Source organism: Vespa velutina, chromosome 2, assembly GCF_912470025.1.
Source record: "Vespa velutina chromosome 2, iVesVel2.1, whole genome shotgun sequence".
Classification (NCBI taxonomy): Eukaryota; Metazoa; Arthropoda; class Insecta; order Hymenoptera; family Vespidae; genus Vespa; species Vespa velutina.
Window position 1 is genome coordinate 5,011,938 of NC_062189.1, and position 24,960 is coordinate 5,036,897.

A 24,960-nucleotide genomic window follows, 5' to 3' on the forward strand; every position below is an offset into this window, starting at 1 on the left:
GGAATGAATTTTATTATATATATATATATATATATATATATATATAATTTTTTTTTTTTTTTTAATAAAATTCAAAAGGATATTAAGCGAGCGTATTAATTTATTAATTTACGAATTTATATAATATTCATTTGATAATTAACGTTTTAAATTGAATAGGCGAATTTATAAATTATAATACAAAAGGAATAGATATGCATGGTTAAATACTTATTGTTAGTAGAAAGATGACAAGATATTGTGTTATAAGAGCGAAACGGCGTTGATCGTACTAACGGGACATGTAAATTCGCGGAAATTATTAACGAACGATTTTTCATGCTTTGCAGCCGAAAAGTTGGCCGCTGATAAAATTACCTTACCCATGGCTGTTAATTAATGGCTTATTAAAGTCTAGCGGTTTCGCTCATTGTAAGAGTAACGGCCTGTGAAAATTGGCCCCTATAATTTTTCGAGTTCGACTTTCAAACTGTATATTTGTTTACTTTTCTTTTTTCATTTACGCATAAAATCTTTTTTCTTCTTTTTCTTTTCTTTTTTTTTTTTCTCTTGATTTTGCAGGTCTTTAATCACAAACGTGAAATTGCTCGATCATGCTATTTACCTTCCCTTCCTTCCTGTTACCAGTAGCACACTCTTTTCACTTCATCGACGTCACTTCCCTCGTCTCGAGTCAATTAACGTTCCCGGGAAATTGTCTGAAATTGAATTTTCCTTTCTCTCCTACTGTCCGAAATGTGAAATCGAGGAGAAATCGTTTTGTCCGCCGCAGATGAATATAGATTTTTAATCGTGTTAAAAATATATATTATTCGGTACTTGGTTTATATCATGATTATATATATTTATTGTGTTTATAATTTAATTGATATTATAAATAATAACAATAATAATATATATATATATATATAAACAAATGAATAATTGATAATAATAATATGTATAGAACTAATTATGGTAATTTTTAATGATAATACCGTGTCACAAGTAAAAATAGTTACTAACTACCGAATGGACGGATTTCGATGGGAGCTCTTGGTGAATTTAATTACGCGAAATGAATACATATAAAAAAATAAAATAAAATAATTAACTTCGTTCTACTTTTACTATTTCAATAGAATTGTACGTAAGTATTTGGATATGCCGATAATGCATAATAATAAGGTACATTTGGATATCTTAATGCATAATTTGTTAAATAATTATATTGATTTTGATATCCATTACTTGATAATGTACCTGTTGCCTGATTAATATCATCTTGATAGATCTGCTGCTGAGTCCAGGATTGTTGACCGACATTCAATGGTTGATTGTTACAACCATCCATATTATTAGATACCATATAAACGCCAGGTTGATATTCAACAGGAGGAATAAATAAATTGCTGTATAGTGGAGATTGATAGTAATTACTGATCGATGACCTTGTAGGATAGTTTTGTTGAAAGTGGTCCTTTATTAATGGATTAGAGTTCTTCATTTGAGCCGAGCCGATAATAGGATCACTTCCTTCATTGTATTTCATTTCTTCCTATCGAAATAAGAAATAATGAATTGGATTAGATAAAGTATAGAGATATAAATCACTTTAAATTAAAATGTAAAATGTATTAATTAAAATTTACATTTTGAACATTGAATTGCGTTGATTTTGACTTTGTACTTGATACTATTTTAATAGGTCTAGGATCAGGAAAATTTCGTAAATTCGGATTATCCATGACATTTTCTGATTTCGGTGGTACGTAATCAGTTACGATGTCTTCTATACTTGGTAAATTCGAATTGTTTATTGATTCCTGAGAATTTGCCGGATTATGATTTTCTTGAACGTTAAGAGAGGTTTGATGGTCAGAAATTATTTTTTCTGGATTTAGATTAAATAAGGTCCCTGAATTAGTTGATTCTTGATCAGATTGCTTTGCCTGGTTTGTCTTATCTAAAAAAAAAAAAAAAAAAAAAAAAAAAAAAAAAAAAAAATTATAAATATTAAAGGTAGGCGATTTTCTTTTTTACAAGCATTATTAGAACTTTTCTATTTCTATAAAAGATTAAATAAAATAAAAGATCAAAAGATTTGGTTTATTCTATTCAAAACAAAATGAAATTTAAATAAAAAATCTATAGTCATTTTATAAAACCTTCATCTGTTTATATATATAATAATATAGTGAATATATTTAACCTTTAATTTCTTTAACATTTGGACTTTGAGATTCAACGAAGTTCGACATAGTTTGTCTGTTTAGGGACGAGTCCGATTGAACAGCACCGCTTTCCCCGGTTTTCCTAGAATCCCGTGTAATTTGGTTTTCGATAGATTTTTTAAATCGTCGATGAACTACCTGAATAAAATAGACATATAGTTTCTTTATGAACATCAAAATTTTAACCATGCATTTAATCTTCTTTCATTAGAAAGTAAACTTTAGTGAAATTTGTTTATAATCAAAATGTTTTACTCACCGTAGGTGTTGTCGAGTGTTGACCAATTAAATAAGACGGACGAACAATTGTATGACCTCCTATTTTTGTTGCATGTAAGGTTCTTGGATATGCGTATCGTGATAAAATGTTATCATTTTGAGTAGAACCTACCAAAGGATTGTTGACTTGAGGTCTGTTCAAGTATATAGGAATAAATCTAGATTGTCCATAAGGAAATTCCGATGTTCTATATTGATAGGGCGCCAATAAAAACTCTCTTTGAACTGGTTGATATTGTACATATGGTCGAGTATATTCTGGTTGAACGACAATGTCGGCGATTGTTAAATGTAACGTGATGATTGAAATCTAAAATATAATATTCATAATTAAGTGTCAGTAATTAATTAAAAAAAAAAAATTCTATCATTCCGTCAATGAAATTTGTTACATTCGAGGATCTTAATGTCAAAGAAAAATGATTTATCAAAAATTATAGAATTTTCTTACCAGTATTTCAAACTGAGTCTTCATGATTCCTTGATAATCGTTCGGTATTTCGCACGAAACTGATCAAACGAGCGAGTCCAACAGCTCATTTATTCGCAAGTTTGCTGACGCTGATGTAGCATCAAATTATACGTTTTTTCTTTATTTTTTGCTATCTGGCATATCGGAGGGAGGAGGGAGGTTTGAGAAATGCAATACGAAAAATATCATATTCGAACTTGAGTCATGAAAAGAAATAATTGCGTTAATCATTATGAATGTAGGTAAGTTCATACATCCGCTTAGAAAAGTATTTAGCAGAGGTTGCAATTTTCTTTCTTTTCTTTTTTTTTTATTTTTTTATTTTTTTTTTTTTTTTTTTTTTTTTTTTTTTTTTTTTTTTTTATGAGATACACTGGTATTCGAAGAAGAAATAAAGTGGAACATATTTATCAAGTATTTGTTAAGAGTAATTGATCTGCACGCTACGCTTATTGTTCGTTGTAGCATGGACACGTGTTCAAAGACTGCTCGAGTAGCAGTGAATAGTAGATGTAACTCTCTTCGTGCAAACCATACCACCGCTTACGTTCATCCGCCTGTCTACGAAGTCTTTCCCATTGTCTAGAACCCTTCTGATTTTGGAGAGGGAGTGTTCGCATGCAAGGAAAGCACGCGAGTAAAGCGAGCGTCATGTGCGAACAGTCGATAAGGGTTTCTCTTGCTTCTGTCCCTTTCCGTTCCTTTCACCTCGTCGTTAGCTTCCCCGTTGCTTTGAACATTGTAGACGTAGTGCGAGGATCGTAGTTCGAGGAGAATATAAAGTAGATTTTCGAAGGGATTCTGATTGTCTTTGAGACGTTTTTTCGTGCCTGATCGTGATTTGATTTTTCTTCGCCCTTTATTTCTCTCTCTCTCTCTCTCTCTCTCTCTCTCTCTCTCTTTCTGAATTGTTTAAAGTCGTCCTCTTTCGTGGACAGTATTTACTTGAATTTAGTTTGAATAATAATTCAATAGGAGAGTAATAGATTAAGGTCCGAATCTAGTGACCCACTTTTCGTGTTAATCGGGGCACGTCAACAGAAATGCTTGACCTCGAAGTGCATCGAACTCTTGGAAGGATGCATTTTCGCACATTCCATTATAATCTTTTGCAATCGTGTGTTCCATACTTAATGTTGAACGGAAGTCTAATTCAGTGGTGCGCAAACTATGGGTTGTCGAAAAATTCTTGAGAGATAGCAAATTTTTCATATATTTTATATATAACAATAATAAAAGTAATACATTATGTTTTTACTTTGAAAATAAAAGAAGAAAAACTAAAAACTGATCTTATTACTATATTTTTATGTCTTAAAATAAATAAAAGAAAAAAAGCATAAATATATATATATATATATATATATATATATATATATGTATATATATAATTAATTCGCGTACCCATTAATTGAAATAATCTGAGCGTATAATTATTCTTTCTTTGTTTTTTTTTTTTTTTATTTTCAAAGGTGATCTCTTACATTTTTTTTTTGATAACATTTGTCTCCACACACGTGAAGTTGTTGCAAATAAAAAGTTCCGAATTTTTTATCTTTTTCTTTTTTTCCTCTTTACTTTTTTTAATATTTTTTTGTTTTTAATATATTTTTGTTTTCGCTATCAAATATAGATCAAGAACACTGAATCTTATCGACTTTCTAAATTGTTTAGGTTGCGTATTCGGTACGTGATGCCGGCGACGCATTTGACGCTGCGCGAAGAGGACGTGGTAAGACTGATCTTGGAGTTCCTCCACAGTCGTGACCTTCACATCTCGCAGCTTTCGCTAGAACGGGAGACAGGCGTGATAAATGGACAGTACAGCGACGATGTACTCTTCTTGAGACAACTCATCCTTGACGGACAATGGGACGACGTGTTAGAATTTATTCAGCCACTGGAAGCACTACCGGATTTTGACATGAGAAAATTTACCTATTCCATATTACGACATAAGTACGTAGAACTATTATGCATCAAGTCCGAAGCAAATCTGATAGCCGCTGGTACAAACGGAAGCGTCGATAATGCTGTCGAAGAAGTGGTCAAAGTTCTTAGCGATTTAGAGAAGGTTGCACCTACCAAAGAGGAATACAGTAGTTTTTGCCTTCTTCTCACGCTTCCACGACTCACCGATCACCTACAATACAAGGATTGGAATCCCAGCAATGCCAGGGTACAGTGTTTCCGCGAAGTTCATCCTTTGGTTGAAAAGTTCCTCCCAGGCGATCGAAAATCGAATGATTTAGTTCATCCGGTAACATCGGCGAAAAATGACAGGCTTATTCAATTGATCATCAAGGGTATACTTTATGAATCCTGTGTTAATTATTGTCAGGCCAAGGCTACTGGTTCGAAAGAAAGCGAACAGGTAAAGAAAATTTATTAGTTTGTATTTTGATTAACATTGTTTTAATTAAAGTCATAGGAATCATTATTTTCTATCATTGTATTACAGGTCGAGATGAGTTTTTGCAGACTGTTAGACGGTTCTATCGGCTTTAGCGATTCGGATCTGAGCTTATTATCTTGGTTGCAAAGTATACCGCCAGAAACTTTCGCTGTACCTTTCGCTCAAAGAACATTGAACGTTGATGTGGAACGTCTCGAGAGGCCGTCTTTAGAAACTTCATGGACCGAGCATATGTTGATAACTCCCATCAAACCGAAAACTTTTCCTCACAGCGCCATGCCCTTTACAAGACCTAGATCGGCAGCTGACATGATGTCGCGTAGTTTGGTACCAGCTTTAGAGGCCGGTCCAGGTCCTAAGAATATGCCTATACCATCGGCAGCTCTAATGGCATTATCAACCGGTGACATAAATCTTATGTCGAGATCCTCCTTCGCCAGTTTTCATTTGACCGGTTTCAAAAATAACAAATTAATGAATACTAGCGTGGACCGGCTCTTCGAGAACGAAGGCGATGTCTTCCTGAGTTCTAGCTATGCTGATTTTCAATTATTACCATCGATACAAGAAACAACGACTAGTAGTCATCCTAAGGTTCCACCAAGGATCAGAGGACAATCTAAAAGTCCAGAAGGTTAGTAATTTTTAAGTCTTGCTCGTTAATCAAATCGTTTAGAATATCGATTATAAATCAACTATAACTTATTTCTTTTTTAACATTAAAAGCTATCAAGGCGGCTGATCCATCAGCGGCGTCGACGCCGGAACGAAGAGTTTCAGGTAGAGAATCGCCAGCACCATCAACAGCTAGAAGTTCTAGAAGAGATTCTTTAGCCGAGAAACCTACCGGTGTCGCAGCAAAAATTACGGAACCATCAGTGATCCCTAACAGAGCTATTCCAGTGGATCAATTTGAGCAGAGCTATAACGGTGATCTATTTAAAGAATATCAGAAGCAAAAACAAAAATTGCAAGAGACGATTCAACAGAAGGAAAGGGAAAGGGACGAATTGGTTAAACAGTTGTCGACTCCGTTACCTGCTCAAATAATAGAAAAACGATTACAAGCTGACGGGTAAGTCGAGAACAATCTCGAAATATTTTTCCTTCTTCAAGATCTACATAATTTAAGATTCATAATCGTTTCACGTAAAGCCGGTTTCGAGTAACGATCTTATATAACAACCTCAACCTCACGACTAACTAAGAAGGAATGCTCGATTAAAGGTAACAGATATGCATTTACAATTTCGTCAGCTTTATAGTTTGATTTCTTGCCAAAGTAAATATCTACTCGAGATGGTTCACATCACGTACAATGGCAAATAGTATCATTTTCCCTGCTACATCGCCATCGCCGCCGCGTCGAATTGCAGTTAATCAAGCCGAGTGGTTGATTACATTCCCCGACAGATGGCGGTATTAGAACATTTAATATATATCGCGATCCGAAACGCGCGTCAAAAATAGATCGTTCGTATGGTCTAGACACCGATGTGGCGCCATTCGAAATAGCAGCGGGAATTGCTATTAAACATGTTTCTTATTTTTTATTTTATTTTTTTTTTTTTCGGATTGTCTGGCACTGACCTTGAATACCATTCCAGCGATACCTATCTACCTCTAACTTTGTCTTGTTATCAAAAAGAAAATCATCGATTTCAAAATAGATCAAAATAGATCATCCCTTTAAAGGATCATATTCGGTCAATCATCGGCAACAATCAGTTGTATGTTGTTTGTTATAGTTTTTCCATGGTATTTACGCGCATAACATCAACACCCTGTTAAGTTGCAAAATTAAATAGATTTACGTGGTCGCTCAATCGAGACACAAGTTATAAAGATCAGATCTATTACGGATATTCTCATAGCAATAATAGGCTTGGCCTCGATACGATACGATACGATGTATCGGTCCCGATTTAATTTAAAACGAAAGTGGAATTTGAATATGGTTCATTGACATCCACGATGGGCATTGTTTCGAGGCCGGATACCGGATGTATGGAACCACAGTCACGGGCGAAATCGTGACCGTATGGGTTTGCTTTGCCATTGCTCGTCTGCTCTTCGGTGATTCACTCTCATGGCTTTGTCGTACATATTTATGGTGTCATTTTTTCGTTCATGCGCGTGACTGCGTTGAAAGGTACGTGCGAACATCAGGAATCTTTTGAAATATCTTCCTTCTTCTTGTTCTTTTTTTTCCTTTTTTCTTTTTTTTTGGTCAAGATATTCAAGATAAAAATAGATGAATCTTGAATAACTACACGCGGAATTTATCGTGGATTAACTTATTATGTCGACTAACGGAGCAGAGATTTTTGAAAGTGCTTTGTTTTAGTTCGCTTTCGTGTCTAAATTTCTCTTTTCTAGCTTACTTTTCTTCTCGTTGAAATTCCTCGCATCTTCGGTTACATTTAGAATGGCAATGATCGATCTTCTCGTTACATTTGTTCGTTGCTGAAATAAATTCCGCGGAAAACTTATTTCTTCGTTTCTCTTGGATTGGATTTCACTGGATGGTCGTTCACGTCAAAGACAAGATCAATGTAAATGCTGTGGCTTTCTCTGCTCTAAAGAATCAATTTGAATCGCATTTGCGAAGATATACTTGGCAATTTCGTTTCATGTTAACGTTTATCTTTGCTAACTCATCTATCTTCTATCTCGTATTATTCAAAAAAGAATGCATTATTATTTAACGCAAATGTTTTCGATTTCCAACAAATTAATCTTTGTTTTTAAAAAATCGTACTTTTGAATTAAATTAAGCAAATTTCCCATTGTATAATTATTTCTATAAAATCTTACGAAAGAACGGAACGCCTTACCTAGTTTAAGGAAAGTTATTCTATTTGAAAAAAAAAAATTGTCTAAATATTTCTTACGGCTTACTATATATATATATATATATATATATATATATATATATATATATATATATATAACTTGATGTAAATCAGTGAAAACGCGATTGTTAGTCTGACCTGTTGATGTTAATCAATTGCATTTCATTCGTATGTTCGTTCAACGTGCGTAGAGTATAAATCCATAGTATACATCGTTTAGAACAAGTGAAATAACTGTGCCGCACCGGTTCTTTCTTGAAAGCCTTTCAATTCACGACATCTGCTGGATATCATCTTCTCGCGAATGAGCTACGCGTCTACTACGTCCGGACCTTCTTACAGATATACACTTCTTCCTTCGAGAAGAGTAACCATCTCTACTCGAATAGAAACCAATTTAACGTACTCGATCCAAAATGTTCTCAGTATAGATACATTTATCAAGTTCATACAATAAGGAAAGTGTTAATTTTTGTAACTCGTTAAATGGGAAGGAACAGGAGGACAAAAGTTAAGAAGTTTGCACGAAGTAAATAAGTACCTATTTCTTTATGAATAGTTAATATTTAACCAACGAGAGTGCAACGTACTATTTATGAATTTTAAATCGATAGCGAAAAGCCTCGTGAAAGTTGAGTTTCACGTGGCTACTCGTGCGGTGAGCATATGCGCTTCCTTCGATCACAATGCTTTTTATACGTTCTGATAATTCAAATAATATTTTTATTCGCCAATCTATATATTTCCCTATATATATATATATATATATATATATATATATATATATATATATATATATATTATAAAATATAAAATATACTATAATGCATCTAAAACAGGTCGCTTGGAATAGGAATGAATAATCATCAAATGATAGCTAGTTCGATATCAAACAACTTTTACTCTTGAAATATTTCTTTTCATCTTCACAAATTGAGAAGGAAATTTGGGCGATTTCTTTTGCTATTTCTTTTCTTTTCTTTTTTCTACACAATAGTTTACCCTCTACATTACAAACGTTCTCCGAGAAGAGATAAAGTTTTTAAGATAATTCTTTTCTTTCTTTCTTTCTTTTTTTTTTTCCTGTTCGAAAAAGTGATCAATCGATCGATCAATCTATCAATCGGAATTTCATTTTCATTGGGAGAAGCGTCAATGACGTTATCAAACGTTGGCATCGCATCGACAGGAATGGAATGAAAACAGGCTACGATAGGTTGCGACTAACGATACGCTTTGTTATTACGAGAGAAGTCAGGCACACACAGCGGTCAGAACTGTTGGTTCTAATGGCAGGAGGCTGCCGAGTGAAGCTCGTGGAACGGCTCCTGCTCGACTCGCCGATACTCGACGCCAAGCTTCCTTCGTGGCAGCATCGCGACGCCGTGCCAGTATATCGCGAGTACAACGAGCTTGTTTGTCTGTCTATCTGATCTTTTTCTTTTTCTTCTTCTTTTTTTATTATTATCATTTCGTTTTTTTCTTTTTTTTTTTTTTTTTTTTTTTTTCGTAAGAGAACGCGAGAGAAACGAGTTCAAATTCCGCGACTTTTCTACTGATTCAGAGATACGAACAGTGAACGATTTTTTTTTCTTTTTTGTTTTTATTTTCTTTTTTCCTTTTTTATTGAAATAAATAACCTTCGTGTCGACATTTTTCCTTTATCTTGTTTTGTTATTGTTTTTCTTTCTCTTTGTTTTTTTTTTGTTTTTTTTTTTTGTTTTGCCTCCTTTCGTGAGTGTACTCGCAAGGAACGTTCTCTTCTACGAGTGGAATAGTTAGATTCGCATTACGATGTCGAATCATCGTAACTGAAGGAGCTCAGAAGCGTGTAATTGATACGTGGAAGGAACGCTAGCGAGGATGATTTATCACAAGCCGACGACACCGCGATTCCGTATCGCCGAGCGTGTTTGCGTGTCTGTAAACAATCGTCCAGTATACAATAAACAAAGTCACAGTAGCAGTTGTAATCTGAGAAGCTCCGTCCCTACACCGCCTTGTGTTAATCGGTAAATCGTTATCTTTTCTTTTTCTTTCATTTTCTTTCTTTTTTTTTCTTTTTTTTCTTTGTTTTTAATAATCTCTTTGAATTATAAAAGTGTTCGAAAGATAAGAAGATATTGTTTTAATTTTATTAACGTTAATTCAATACATTCGAATTTTGTTAAACCATTCGAAAATATCGTCAACAAATATTTCAATCTTCATAATGTGATTCGAGATCATTCGATATTTTTCCTTTGCCACGGATCGCAGCTGCGCCAATTTCAAGCGCGGATGTGCGATGCATTATGAATAATTTCCTCTCTTTTCCTGCTCACAAGGAAATTGACGATATGCGCGCTCTTATTTTCGTGATTCATCCAGCCATTTCTCGGACGAGCCATGTATACACTTTGTCTACAAATTGTACCGTTTTTTCAAAGAAATGAAAAGAAAAATAAACAAATAATAAAGCTAAAAAAAGAAAAGAAAAGAAAGAAAGAAAGAAAGAAAGAAAGAAAGAAAAAAAGAATCGATGAAGTGGACTCGATGATGCGGCATGATATTGTCTAACGGAACGAAGACTATAACGGACGACAAATCACGAAATATTTGCGATAAACTATTTTTGGAAAATGGTGAAATCCCGTAGAATATTGGAATGAAACGTAGCGTAAAAAGAAAAGAGATGGCTAGCGGAAAAAAATAAGAGATTAGGGGAAGCTTGTTTGTTAGGTGCTACGTGTTTTAGTATTTCATACTGCCGTTAACCTTTAATTGGCTGCCTAATAATCATTTTATGATGAGATTTTATGTATGTACATATGTTAGGTAATGATTATGAATTATATGCATACATACATACATATATGTATATAGTGGATCGATTTAACACAAAATAAATGATAAACTTAATTTTATATTAACAGTAAAACCATTTTCATAATTATTGGTACATTGAAATATGTATGTATTTACAATGTAAATGTTATAATTTATAATGATAAATAATATCAAAGTTTCCGTTAAATTGATTAGATTTTTAGCGAATGATTAATGATCTTGTGGATATAACTTGATTATGTTTTCCTTGAACATTTACAGTATAAAGCAACCTTTGGGTAGCAAAGGTCCATCTCCGGTTCATGCAAGTACACCTGTAAGATCTGGTATTCAATCGCCAAAGCCAATGATAAATGGTTATGATCAAGTCACGTAAGTGTTACGATAAATGATTTTAAATCAAATAGAATGAAAATCTAGGATGGAGCAAAAAATTTTGACCTTTTTTTATTATAGGAGACAAAATTCAGCACCGTGTGTTAACGAATCGGGAATTCACGAGAGTCATTACGATATAGTCAAGACGACAAAGGTAAGTCGCTTTTTTTTTTTCTTTTTCCCTTTTTCTGAACTATTTAAAGAAATTAATTCGTGAATTTCTCTCGTATCTATCTTAAATGATATTTAAAATTAATACACAACTTATTATTCACAATTTATCCGTAAGAAAAGTGAAACTCGTTTTGATTTCACTCTTCTTTTATCTATTTTTTTGAACTCAAAAAAAAAAAAAAAAAAGAAAAAAGAAAAAAAGAAAGGAATGTACGAATCGATTCTTTCAAGCCATATATATAATAATAATTAATAGGAAGATTAAAAAGTACTTTTTGTAAATGGATGAAGAACTTTTAATTCCGGCTCTGAAAGCATTTGCAGTATTTCCTCGAACGTTCTTGACTCGTTGGAAATATTCAGAAATTTCTCGTTAATCGTACTAATTGCTTTTAAGTGGTAACTGAGCGTGGGTGGTCGAGCATTTTCTAAGTATTATCGGACATCATTCGATCTTTATAAGTTGATTCTCGATAATCATTCGTTATCTCTATCATTCGTACAAATAATGACTACTAATTTCAAGTGATATTTAAAATATTATCCTATGAAAATATGTGAATCTTTTTTTGTGTTGCGTTTGCTTGATATCCAAAAGCGTAGAAAAAAGGCAGGACACGGTGTACTTCCGTTGCCGAAGATCCCTCCGGATAATGTAACAATGGCCGTGTGGCGTCAGCCGTAAATTTGCATTTAAAAGGCTTTTGTAGCTTTACGACGGAAATGTTGAGGAAAAAAAAAAATAAATAAAAAAAAGAACAACGAGCAAAAGAGAGAGAGAGAGAGAAAATGAAAAAAAATAGTTTAATTATCGTGATTACGAATGACGAATAAAATGTTCCTTTTTTTTTTTTTTTCTTTTTTTTTTTTTCAATCCGGTTTCCTACGAATACATCATGTACATTCGTTGGCAGTATTTGAAATTGATTAGGATTAATTGTAAATACATGATCGAAAAAAAAATTTCAGATCACAGTTCTTCGAAGTCAGTATCAATCGTGATAAAATATACCATAACAGTTGACATCATTGTCTTTGTTTGGTTGCATTGATGAGTCAATAGGTCATGGTCAGTTTCGTATTTCTTTTTTCCCCCATCATTTTAGTTACCAACGTATCGACTTTTACAAGCAGTATAGAAACGAGAACTTTCCTTATCCGTTGATTTCAGTGAAATTGCAACACGACCGGTCAATTACAAGTCCGGTAAACTTGTACATACGTACAAGTATTTGAAAATAGAATATGAAAGGAAAATATAACGGTGATTTTCGTCGAGTGGAAATTTCTTATAGGTTGTCGTTATAACTTGTCAACGCGAATGTCTGCTCGTAAGCGTGACGATATCAAAAGGGTTATACGTTCTGTTCATGTTCGTGAATATAAACTCGGCCAGAGTGATCGTATGTATATATATATATATATATATATATATATATGTGTGTGTGTGTGTGTGTGTGTGTATGTGTACGAGTCGTGCATTCCCTTGTGGTGCACCGTACATCAATCTGTCACTTGCTCATAATAAACTGGCTGCAGGTAGGTACATATGTATACATTGCAGCATCCAATGGAATATAATAAAAAGAGATCTAAACGATGTATTATATAGAGAATTTCTAATATGATCATTTTGAACTTCACGTCATACTCTCTATTTAATATTAATAATTTCATATTTCCTTTGAATAAAAGATTGATATCATAATTAAGAAGATTCGAGTCAATACGTACTTTAATCTGTTTAGTAAAACAATTTACAACATCTGCATTATGGAATTCGCAAGGTCTCGGGCACCCACATGTGAAATTCTAACGACCGTTCTATTAGACTCGCTCTTGAATAATCTCGCCTTGCGACGACGCAGTTCGCTCATGCAAATCGAGCGCACGCGTTTACTACAACGAACGTAAGGTACCGCCTTCGGACAAACCGCGAAACATTGAGAAGACGTGTGTGTCGTCGTCCCCCCCCCCTTCCCTCCCCTCCCCCTTGGCCACTTGGAAAAACGTTTCGCAAAAATGGTCGTCCAGTGTAGATAATCTTATTTTTCAAGATTTTCTTCTCGCGGTGTTTTTATTTTATATTCGGTGATAATTGGTTCGTCAAGTTTTGATTTATTAATATCAACGATTTAGACTAGTTAGTGTTAAATTTCTTAAATATGCATTGTTGTATAAAATTAAAATCGTCGATTATATATCGATTAGATATATAATAGATTTGTATCAGTTCTATTTTGAAGAATTTAAACGATAAAGAAATTAAAATAATTTGTTCGATTTAATATGAAACTTTTATCACGTAAAGACGAATCCTATTTTGAATCGTCATAATTCTTCGAAAGGTAAGAATCGTAATGCGATCTTATAGATGGTAATCGTATACCGTTTTATATACTTGTGTCAGTTTTCCGAAAGTATATACCTTTTCCTAGATATCAAATGCATAATATATTTTCGATCATCAAGGTAAACTAGTATCAGTGGATTACCTTATGTGGGCGTCAAAGAAAAACTTGGTAACTCAATAAGTCTATTGTGTATGTTCCATAAACTATTCAACAAAGCGAATTCATCAATGATAATGGATTTTCAATAAAGTCCATAGATATGTCGAAAGTTCAACTTCTCTGTACACATATTTTTTCTCTTACGTTAAAACTATTAGAGTGCACTTAGACATATTTTTCTTTTTAACCCGAAGAAACCAAAGTCATTCGTGCATTCGATAAAGTGAGTTCATAAAGCGAGAGGCTCCGTGGTTCGCTGATTTTAAGCGACGTACTACGTGCTAGACTGTATAAAAGAAGTCTTTGTATAAAGGATATATAAGAAATACATTCGTATGCAGTTTATTCATATGTCAAGAGAAGTGCAGCTCCATCTCGTTGCACACGAAGTCGATTATAGTAGAAATCTGTAGATACATTTGTGTATTACTTGACACGAAGGTTACCAATTAAATGCCACTGAGAGGTAATATTCTGTAATTAAGGTCGTCGATAAAGTAGAAAGGTAAAGCCAACAAACTCCCCCCTTCCTCTCCTCCTCTTTCTCTCTCTCTCTCTCTCTCTCTCTCTCTCTCTCTCTCTCTCTCTGTCTTTCTCTAAACATTACATTGCTATTTTGTTGAATACACGAAGATCAGGTATATCTATGAGGATACATCGAATGACATAATGTTAGCTTGTTTGCTTGAATTCCTGAGTCATCGACATTTTGGTCCATAAACGTAATCGAGCTGATCACGTTGCTTGCTTATCGCTATGAAATTTATCTTCCTCAGTAAACTTAGTGAAAGTGACGTACGCGTGTATCTACATAACGTAGACTTGATAGATATTGAGATGAGTTTAAGCTGAAGAAGGTCAAGGTCAACAGAGGTGCATCTTCCTAGTCGCAAGGAAGAATAACTCGGTGAGATCGCATTAAGATCGAGAGTGAGTTTTCAAAACTTTTGATTCGATCTCCCGATATGTCAAGGTCAGGGAAACGAAATTCTCTGTCGTGGATTTACCGCGACAAAGCCATAAGGTTTGACCTAATATGGAGCTATCAGCTTTACGAATGCCTTCGGCTGGTGGGGATCTGTATGGAGAGTTCCTTTGAGGCTCTGGGTCTCTCTCACTCTGGAGGCCAGCAGTGCCTCACCGGACGTGTCTTAAGCAGCACACGCGTTTTCATGTAACCGTGAACGCGTTTACATCACGCCGAGCGTGTCACGATTACCGCAACGCGATGCAACTCGTTCGTTAACCGGAAAGACGATAAACGTATACTGGCCCAAGTTCACAAGATCAAGCCAGTCTGACTATTGACTTCCTCTTAGTGTAAAAGTTTCACGGAGGACGAATTAAAAGTAGCGATTATGTCGAGCATACATCAACAAGCCGCAATACGTCGGCTTGAGGAACTCTTCAGGGATATAAAACTCGAACAACAACAGAATAATCCTGAATTATTTAAAATAGAGATGAAAATTGACAGATGCTGCGACGTGCACGGAAAGCATGCGAAGGAGAATTGTTGGAATCGTCGTGGTTCAATAGGTAGCATACATCAGACCAGAAGAGACTCCCTCGGCCGTCGAGATGGAAATTCGCCAAATAGGAGAAGTTCTTTGGGATTGCCGATGTCTCCACCGAAAAAGGAACTCCATCCTTCAAGCTTTCCCAATACGTTACGAAAAAATCCTTTAGGTGTTTCAACTGGTGCTATTAATCATTCTAGAAAGGAATCGCATTATAATACGATAGCTGGACCAAACCTTAGAAGAGATCCTATCGGTAGATCGATGGGTTGCTTGAAAAAGGACACCGCATTGAATTATAATTCACCTTTGAGACGAGATTACGTAGCTAAGTCAATGACGAGTCTTCAAAGGGCCGGTCGTCATCGAGATTCCACTCAAAACTTATCCAATTTATTTGCCAATGATTCCCAATCGATTTCTAAAACTGAACTCGCTTCATCGAGTAAAGATCATTCGAAGAATAAAAGCATCTCCAGTGGAAATCTTAAGAGTTGTCTTGCCGGTTCCAGTGGAAATCTTCGAAGCAATCTTAATGTAACCTTGAGCCGTGACCTCTCGTTCAGTACCAACGGGATTTCAAAGAAGGACGGCAAAACGACGTCGACTATACCGATAACTCTTCCTGGCAGAAGGAGTTCCTTCGATAGGAGAAAATTATCGACGGATTCTTTGGATAACTCTAAGAGAAACTCGTGGGATCCAGGTCGTAGAGGTTCTTCCGGATCGTCCGGGGGTTGGGACGATCCAATTTGGGAAGAAGGAACACAGGATAGTGATCAGGTAAAAAGATCTCTATTTCAAATTACAATTTGGAAAATTTTTCATGGAAAACTAGGATTAGTTTTTGGCTTCTCTTTGTGAATACAACGTTATCTTAAATATGGTCAAAGTTTTTCTTCCCCAACGATGTGTCTTCTCTTGAAATCACTAGGAGTCACGCTTGAGCTCATTGTCTTCGTCGTTTCCCACGAGGGACAGAAGAAAACTTCTTGAATCTTTGAAAAGGGAGAAAAAGAGAGGGGGATCGACCACGATCCTTCTACTTATGTTAGTGGTTAGATAAAATTTATCGGACCTTGTTAGGAAGTTCTCTTCAGGAGTGGAGCATTGAACGTGGGAAAGCTAGATTATCCGTTATCGCCTACGTCGTTGAACGTTTGGACATAGACATTTACTTATATATGTACGTATGTACATATATATTTTACAAGCATAGATCAAAGATTTTTTTTGGAACTATTCCTTAAGTAAGATATTGCCAAAAAAAAAAAGAAAAAGAAAAAAGCGAACGACATAAATCAATTATCTCGACGACATCTCGAATTGTTTTTTTTTTTTTAACGCCTATTCTCAATGATTTAACTTTTTATTTGATAAATTCATAAAATATTTCTAAAAAAAAAAAAAAAATTCGTTCGATTAATTTCGTCGTTTTACTTTCGAGAACTTTTCATCGGATAGGTATGTTCCTCCTGGCACGTGGTATGCACGCATTGGTACGTCTCTTTGTGCTGACGTCATTGCGTGCCATGCATGGTATGAACATGTCACAGAGATTAGTCATCCAACGATTACGAAAGCTACACGCTTCGAGTGATCTTCGCGATCTCTTTAGTCACCACGAACGTTTGATTTTTAGATACACATATTGCGCATTTAGGAATCTATGAACTGGAATATTGTTTTGTTGACAATTCTTTCTACGTTCTCTCAAATAATCATTGTCGTTATGAGGAAAGACGATATTACTTTACAATGATTTGTTCATCGCTGCATTTAACAAAATATTACTTGCATCTAAGATAAGTTATTAGATACCTGTTATTGGATTTCATGAAGCACGATGATACACAGGTGCAACCTACGCATAATCGTCCCTGAATCAACCCACACGTACCAATTCCACGTATCTGGCTTCTTATATTTGATATTTTTATGTCTTCTTAACCTGCTCCTCCTCCCCCCTCCCTACCTCTATTTCCCTGTTCGACTCTTTTCCTTTATAAACAAAGATTACGTATTCCCGTTTCCCAGCATCCCACGTGATATTTCCTCGTATGGTATATTCCAAGGGGAAACGATTTAAAAGTAATAGACGCGTCATTAAATTAAATCGTCGTACGGATAAGAAACAGTGATATAATTTTTTTTTATAAATGGATGCTGACCGTAAATTCGTTATTAAGCCGAATAAAAACTATCACGTCGTAATATCATCGTTGTATCATTGTACCGGTATAAAATATTTTCTCCGGATCTCAGTTATAAGCTATGTTTTCTTAGAACGTAATTACCGGAGAATGATCTTTTTATCCGTCCGTTGTCTTCTTAACGAGATCCTTTTTATCAAGAGATAATAGCTTACTCGTATGACGCTTCACATAATGATTTGATTATCCAAAGAATAAGTGGAAAGAAAGAAGAGGTACGTTTATAAATTAAATAGGATAATTTATTGAAGTAAGGAAACGAAGGAGAGTTGGGGGAGTGGGAGAGGGGGGGGGGGGAAGAGGGAGGGAAGAAAAAAAAAAGTAGATATTCATTACAGTGATTTTATGGTGATCATTTCGTTTATCATCGTCTCATTAATTCTTATAAAGACGATTTCCTCTTAGAAAAGAAATAGACAATAGTGGGTCAAAAGTTTTTTCTTCTTCTTTTCTTTTTTTTTTTTTTTTTTTTCACCTTTAAATGGCACGTGACGAGGGTCGATTTGTCAGTAAACGATGCAATTTAAGCTCTTGCGAGAATGCAAGTTCTATCTACTTACGCGTGACTTCTCGGTCGACGAACGAGAAACGATTTCTTCGTATATACATGCACGGTGTGGCGTTCTTAACTGTTGTCTCACGGTAAAACGTTCAAGATGATTGACCGATCGAACCTCGGTTCCGTTAGATAAAAAATTTAAGTATATTGAGATATGAATGCAAACTCGTAACACGAAGACATGAGGAAAGAAGAAGAAGTAGAAGAAGTAGAAGAAGAAGAAGAAGAAGAAGGAACGCAGACAGAGATACAATGTAAAAGGGTTCGTTAGCATGTTTTCTCAATGACGATTATCATTATCACGACAAAGACGTAATTGAAAAATACACATGTTAATGCAATGTCATCGGACGAGATAATTTTGCTTTATGAGTTCTCTCGTTAAGAATTTTCTTTCTTTCATTAAAAATAATTTGCATTGCGTGGGGTGGAAGGGGGGGAATGGGAGGGAGGAGGAGAAAAGAAAGATCGATTGGAACGACCAGACGAAGTTCTTATGATCTTACAAAAAGTAAAGACATTCGCATTAACGATCGTCTGGATAGAGAAAAAGTAGTAGTGGTTGAAATTCGAATGAAATTATTCACGGAGAAGAGAAAAAGAGAGCGAGAGACGGAGAAAGGCAAACAAGTTAACGCATTGTCTGCGCGCATCTTATTTGCGGCAATCGATCCTTGACATTTGCCTAATGAGAACATTTAACTCCTTTTACTTTTAACGATCTTTCAAAGGATCACAACAAATGTCTCTTCTTTAATTAGATACGAAGACAAACATAAATACGCTGACTGATCTACAACAAAGCAAATTTTTGCGTGGTCGTTGGCGCCGTCTGCTGCGTGCCGGAAATAGGGACAAAGGATTTGCTATGTTCCTACATATCTATATAAATTTATTTCTCATTTTCTTTGGCTTTTGTCTGTTTTAATTGGCGTGCAAAATGTGATCGAAAAAGGTATTGCAGTTCCTCGTCAAAGTTAATATTTAAAGAATTTCTTTAGAATGTTTGTCGATTAGGTGAAAGTCCCTTGTCTCTCTGACGTTCGTTTTCTTTTCCTGTTCAGTCATGATTCTACACACACTCATTTCATATATATGTATTTATTTTATTCTGTCTTCTTTTTTCTTGCAGTAGTTTAAAGTACAAACCTTACGCGTTTCCTTTGGATAAATAGAAATGTAAACTGCATTTCCTACTGTCGGTATAAAAAGTATCGGTAAAATTTTTTGTGAGGATTTCTGTCTTACCGATAGTTGGTATACATTATTGATAGAATGCGAATTTATCGGTTGAGATTTTTACTCTTCAAAATCTTTTACGATAAATTATTATAAATTTTACGATAATTATTATAATATTACGATAAATTATTAAAAATAAATTATTACGAATAATTATTATAAATTTTTTTTTTTTTTTTAATGTTACGTTCTTTGTATATTTAGCCATCTTTCTTTCTACATTCATGCATATTAATTGGCAGACAATTTGGTATATTACGAGCAGTATAAATATTTTTTTCTTTTTTTAGAAATTCGTAATTAAAGAGTTAAGATTTAACAGAAATTTATTTGGTATTTAGAAATCGTTAAAAAAAAGTGAACGTGTATTTTATATCTTTTATATAATCATGCATACCTTACCTACGTTACTGTCCTCTCAACATTTTTTTCGTATAATGTTAACGATCGTGCGAATTTCTGATAAGTAACATTTCCACCTTCTCCGCTTTACTTTCGACGAGATTTTTAAATTGCCCTTAAGCACGACTGTGTAACGGCAAGTTGTGTCATGGTCCATGTACCTGGAGCGGACGAACCATAATTATACGCATGCACATTCGTAAAGTAAGGTTTCCTTCATCTTATCGAACGTAGAGTTTTTGCAAATAGACTTAGAGAGCCGTTATTATCATTTATAATAGAATCGTTAATCTCTAGTTTTCTCACACGAACGTCAATCCGTTAACGAACAGCAACATTATTTTTAATGCATTAAGATCGAACGTGAGACATATTGCATAATCTGTGTTAACGATTTGGTTAAAAGAAATTTACTGTATTTCATCGTCATTCGTGAACGTACGTTAAAAGTCAATGAAATTCGATTAAAATAACGATCAGCGATATGTTAATGAAAAAAGTATCGCAATTTTGTAGTAATTTTTAACGAGTACAAAATAAATTTTAAAAGTATCGTATCTCTTTAACGATCGACATTTCACGAGGACGTTAGTTTGGAACTGTATTAAGCCAGTGATCAAAATACATATAAGCAACATATTGATAAACAGACCAACCTGACTTTTTCACTTTAATTCGGTTTTGAACATTTTTCAAGAAACTGGTCACTTAAGTAAATGTATTAATAAAGTGGTATGTATATGTTGATTTGGTAGGTTGTATTTCCGGTAGGTAGGTAGAAACTCGGTTAACAGGTCCCATTTCTTATGTGACACCTTCGACCTTTTTCCTCCTCTTTCTCGGCACGTGCTCCGTTGCAACGACGTTGACAATCGTGTTTTTTGCCGACTGACGGGCGTTTTAAAATGAAAGAAAGATGACGGAAAAAGTAGGTAATGTCGGTTCTCTCTAGAGAAATTCTTTTCCCTTTTCCATTTTTTTTTCTTTTTTTTTTCTTTTCCTTTTTTTTATTTCTTTATTTTTTTATTTTTTTTTATTTATTTATATACAGACAATCGACAGAAACGCTGAAGGAAAATAAAATATTTTTATCTTCCCCATTGATTATATTTCTCCATTTTCACTGTAAGAAAAGAAACTCTTCAAACGTTCAACACTTCGTTAACTTTTCTTTTATTTCTTACTCAAACTCAAATACTTTCGTGACTCACTGGATTAGTTTAATACAAGTAACGCTGATAAGAGAAACATTTTCGTTATTCTAATCGTTATCGAGATGCATTTATAAAACAGTTTTTCACATCTCCAATGGCATTGAAAAGCATAGCCACGTTTGAAGTGGACTTAATAAATCAAATGGAAATATTTGCACAAAGTATCGCGTGATTTAATGCCATTCGTTTGATTTCGAAAGTTAATTTTAATAGCGAAACTAATGTTATTGATCAATGTCTACGTATTTTATCATTAACATGCGCACAAAGTCATAATCTTACGAAAAATAAAACACAAGAAATTTTAACGAATTTTCATTAATTATTAATTTTCATTAATTGGAAATAAATTTGAATTATCCGCTATACCGGATCATGGGAATTTTTTCTTTTTGTGTCACAGATTAGATATACTTTCTCTAAAATGCATACGACCGATAAGTATCTGCATTAAACATTCCTAAGTCGTCACTGTCAGCGTCGACTCATCGCGATTATATGTTTCACGACCTATTTCCAACACAGTGGATTTCGTTGGATCCTCCAACAAATTGGTGCGGAGAAAACTGGTCTTCGTGGCTGCCCGCTCGATCGCACCTCGGCCATTTCTTTTCCTTTCTTCTTCTTGTTTTTTTTTTTTTTTTTGTTTCTGAACGATAAAGAGAACGAATATTAATTAGTTTCTTTCTCCTTCTCCCCTTTTTCTTTCTTTTTTATTTCTCACTTTCTCTCTTTCTTTCTTTTTGATGATCGATCAGTTACAATTTTTATAAATTTGCTTCGCATGTCAAGATCTATTTGGATCTAAATGTTTGTTTATTTATCTCCTTTGTGAAATCTTTCTCATTAATGTTTATAAACAATTCAATATGTGAGATAGTAATGAAATAGTATATACATATACTATATATATACATATATAATAGTATATATATATATATATATATATATATATATCTGATCTCTAGCGAAAGGAAATCTTGCGTGGGTTTGATTTGCCGCGCATGAAGATTTTCAGTGGATGAAAGAAAGGAGAGTGAGAAGAGGGAAAGAGAAAGAGAAAGAGAGACGGAAAAAATAAAAAGGATTGCCGCATCGCCACGAATTATTAACGGAGCGTATCGGAGAAAGCCAAGAATGGAAAATTGGAATTGGCTTGATCTCTAAAGTCACTGTCACTGAGATATTTAAAATCTCTTAAATTTCCTCCTTTAATGTTAAGAATAGATAGATAGTTAAGTCGTTAAACTCTTTTCGTTGAACGAAATATTAATATATAAAATTAATCAAATCAAATATATATTATCGCAATTCGAATTAGTCTTATTATTAACAAACATAAATATTAATAAGCAATTTAATTGTAAACTTTTTCTAGATTTCACAAAGATAATTTCATTAAATAAATACAGTAAAATATATAAAATCGCTCCGAGTAAAATGAAAGAAATCTAAAAAAATATAATTTATTGTTATTTTAAATATTTATCAGTCATCATTACAATAATATAAAATAATTAATATATATATATATATATATATATTTCTCAAGTCACTTTCATAATCATCTTCTTTTAATATGATGATCAGATATGAGCTCTTTTCTCTCGCGTAACGATCTTATTCGTGTGATAATTTACGAGTAACGTGAACATGTAGCCAATAGTACGAGAAAAGATGAATGATCTGATCGAGAGTCTTGGAGATATCTATATTAACAGACCCACCCTCATTCTCACTTCCTGCGTATAACGTTGTCACGATTTCTATCGCGAGCAAAACCATTTCAAAGCGGATGGGCCTAATCTTTAAAGTCGTCGGAGAAGAGAGTTCTTGGTATAGTGAAAGCGAGAGAGGATGGAAAACGAACGTGTCAGTACCACCACCTTTTTGATCATTTAATATTTTTCTTTTCTTTTCCGTTTTATTTTATTCGAATATCAAACTCTCTCGATGAATGAAATCACGTTCTCCTTCAGCAAATCCATTCCTTTATCGTTTAACTTTATTTTGTACGTTAATTTCGATACATCAGGAAAGTTTTTAATCATGGAAATGAAATTATAAAATCAACGATATTACATTTCGCGTGCGAAGGAAATATATATATATATATATATATATATATATATATATATATATATATATATATATAACTGTTGTTTTCTCCTAAAATAAAAATAATCCTTTCGATCGAGCCTCAGCTATACGCAGGCTGCACACAATATAATGTAACGAAAAGACCCTATGCAATAAAATTGTAATAAAAAAACGTTAAAGTACATAAGTTGAATTAAGCGATTAAAAAGATCTTCGTGTTCGATCGAGCTCTCTGACAATGATTTCGCAAGATTACAAAACACGAACTCGATAATCGAAAACTGTTACGTAAAGCCTTGAAAGTTTGTTATTATTCGTATAAATGAAAAGATCAAATACATATACAAAAGGGGGAATTGATCAGCGATAATGATCGAAAGGATAGCCATTCGAATTTGAGAAAGTTACATCGATTTGCTTAGTGATCCGTCGATTTGATCTCTAGAGAGAAAGAAATAGAATATCCCCTACTTTACGTTTAAAACTAGGGATGAGCAAAGCAAATTGAGAGGATCGCGCGATGGTAGTAGGGAGACCCGCGAGTCTTTTCTACAGCCAAGGTAGAAGTGGGTCGTTTCTCAGCAGCGCGAAGTCACTCGGCAAGAACGTTACCTTCTACGCACTCCTTTACTGCACTCAGCTGAGCGCGGACGCACCAAAGCAAACGCGTTTCGCGGATATCCTTCTTATATCACGGAAATCGATTGATCCATTTCTTTGTTCTCTCGAATCTTTTCAGGCGAATTAATTCTAATTTTATTCATTTAAAAAAAGAACAAAAAAACGAATATCAATCGAGAGTCAGTGTTGTTACAGCATTCTAAAGAGATTCGCATAAGATATATGTATATATATATATATGTGTGTGTATGTGTGTATGTGTGTATGTGTGTGTGTATCGGAGAGATTGTATTTAAAAGTGTGTGTAGTGTTGCGAATTTGATACAAAACTAAAACTATCGATAATAATAAGTGTTATTTTAAGAGGAACGATTATTTGTAGATCGTCGAATTGGAAAGCGGTGAAAATTGCCGGAAAGATTTCGTCCTCTACGCTTCCAGCTTTCAACTTCTTCTTTCTATTCTATCTTCGTTAGAATATTTCACGAGGTATTCGCTCGAGCGTGTTGATTTAGAGATCGAAATTTCATCGGTGTCGTTACACCTTATCCGATAATCTTAAAAAGTCGAACGGACGAGTTTCGTAAGAATTTGTTTTGTCAAGAGTTCGTCATGATCACGAAGGATCTTAATCGACGTGCTAGTTGAGGAGAAGTTTAGTCGGAATCGCAATCGTAACAAGTTAAGAATTAGGAAGGATCTATCGAAGATAGAAGATCAATATGGGTGATATAAGAATATTAGATCCTAGAGTAGATCCACGATTCGATTTAAAGCAACATCGTCCTTGGCCACCGATGTATCGAAATCATTCGAATCCTAGAGGACCTTCTTTGTGTTATCGACCAGTGCCATTCGAAACTGTGACTCAATGGATGGGACCACATATAACGGATTACAATTACATGCCGGCTAGAATCGGGGCACCTAATCCAAACAAATCAAGAGATTATTATTATC

The 24,960-nt window shown here is 34.3% G+C and overlaps 2 protein-coding genes across 6 annotated transcripts in view; one reads left to right on the forward strand and one right to left on the reverse strand.

Moving 5' to 3' along the window:
• The window catches only part of LOC124947223 (WD repeat-containing protein 47), a 48,906-nt gene that overhangs the window by 13,117 nt on the left and 10,829 nt on the right, over nucleotides 1-24,960 (forward strand). For all 5 annotated transcript variants that reach the window (XM_047489077.1, XM_047489073.1, XM_047489074.1 and 2 more), the window contains exons 2-6: nucleotides 4,639-5,338; nucleotides 5,426-6,014; nucleotides 6,107-6,455; nucleotides 11,326-11,436; nucleotides 11,521-11,596. In XM_047489077.1, coding sequence (XP_047345033.1) covers nucleotides 4,658-5,338; nucleotides 5,426-6,014; nucleotides 6,107-6,455; nucleotides 11,326-11,436; nucleotides 11,521-11,596 — 1,806 coding nt within the window. In that variant the 5' untranslated portion in view covers nucleotides 4,639-4,657. The remainder of the gene's footprint in view (nucleotides 1-4,638; nucleotides 5,339-5,425; nucleotides 6,015-6,106; nucleotides 6,456-11,325; nucleotides 11,437-11,520; nucleotides 11,597-24,960) is intronic.
• Nucleotides 942-4,173, reverse strand: LOC124947230. The gene is made up of 5 exons (XM_047489101.1): nucleotides 2,944-4,173; nucleotides 2,473-2,802; nucleotides 2,192-2,351; nucleotides 1,632-1,945; nucleotides 942-1,537 (listed from the first exon to the last, which is right to left on the reverse strand). Exons 1-5 carry the CDS (start codon nucleotides 2,965-2,967, stop codon nucleotides 1,115-1,117), a joined length of 1,251 nt encoding a protein of 416 aa, XP_047345057.1. The 5' UTR covers nucleotides 2,968-4,173; the 3' UTR covers nucleotides 942-1,114.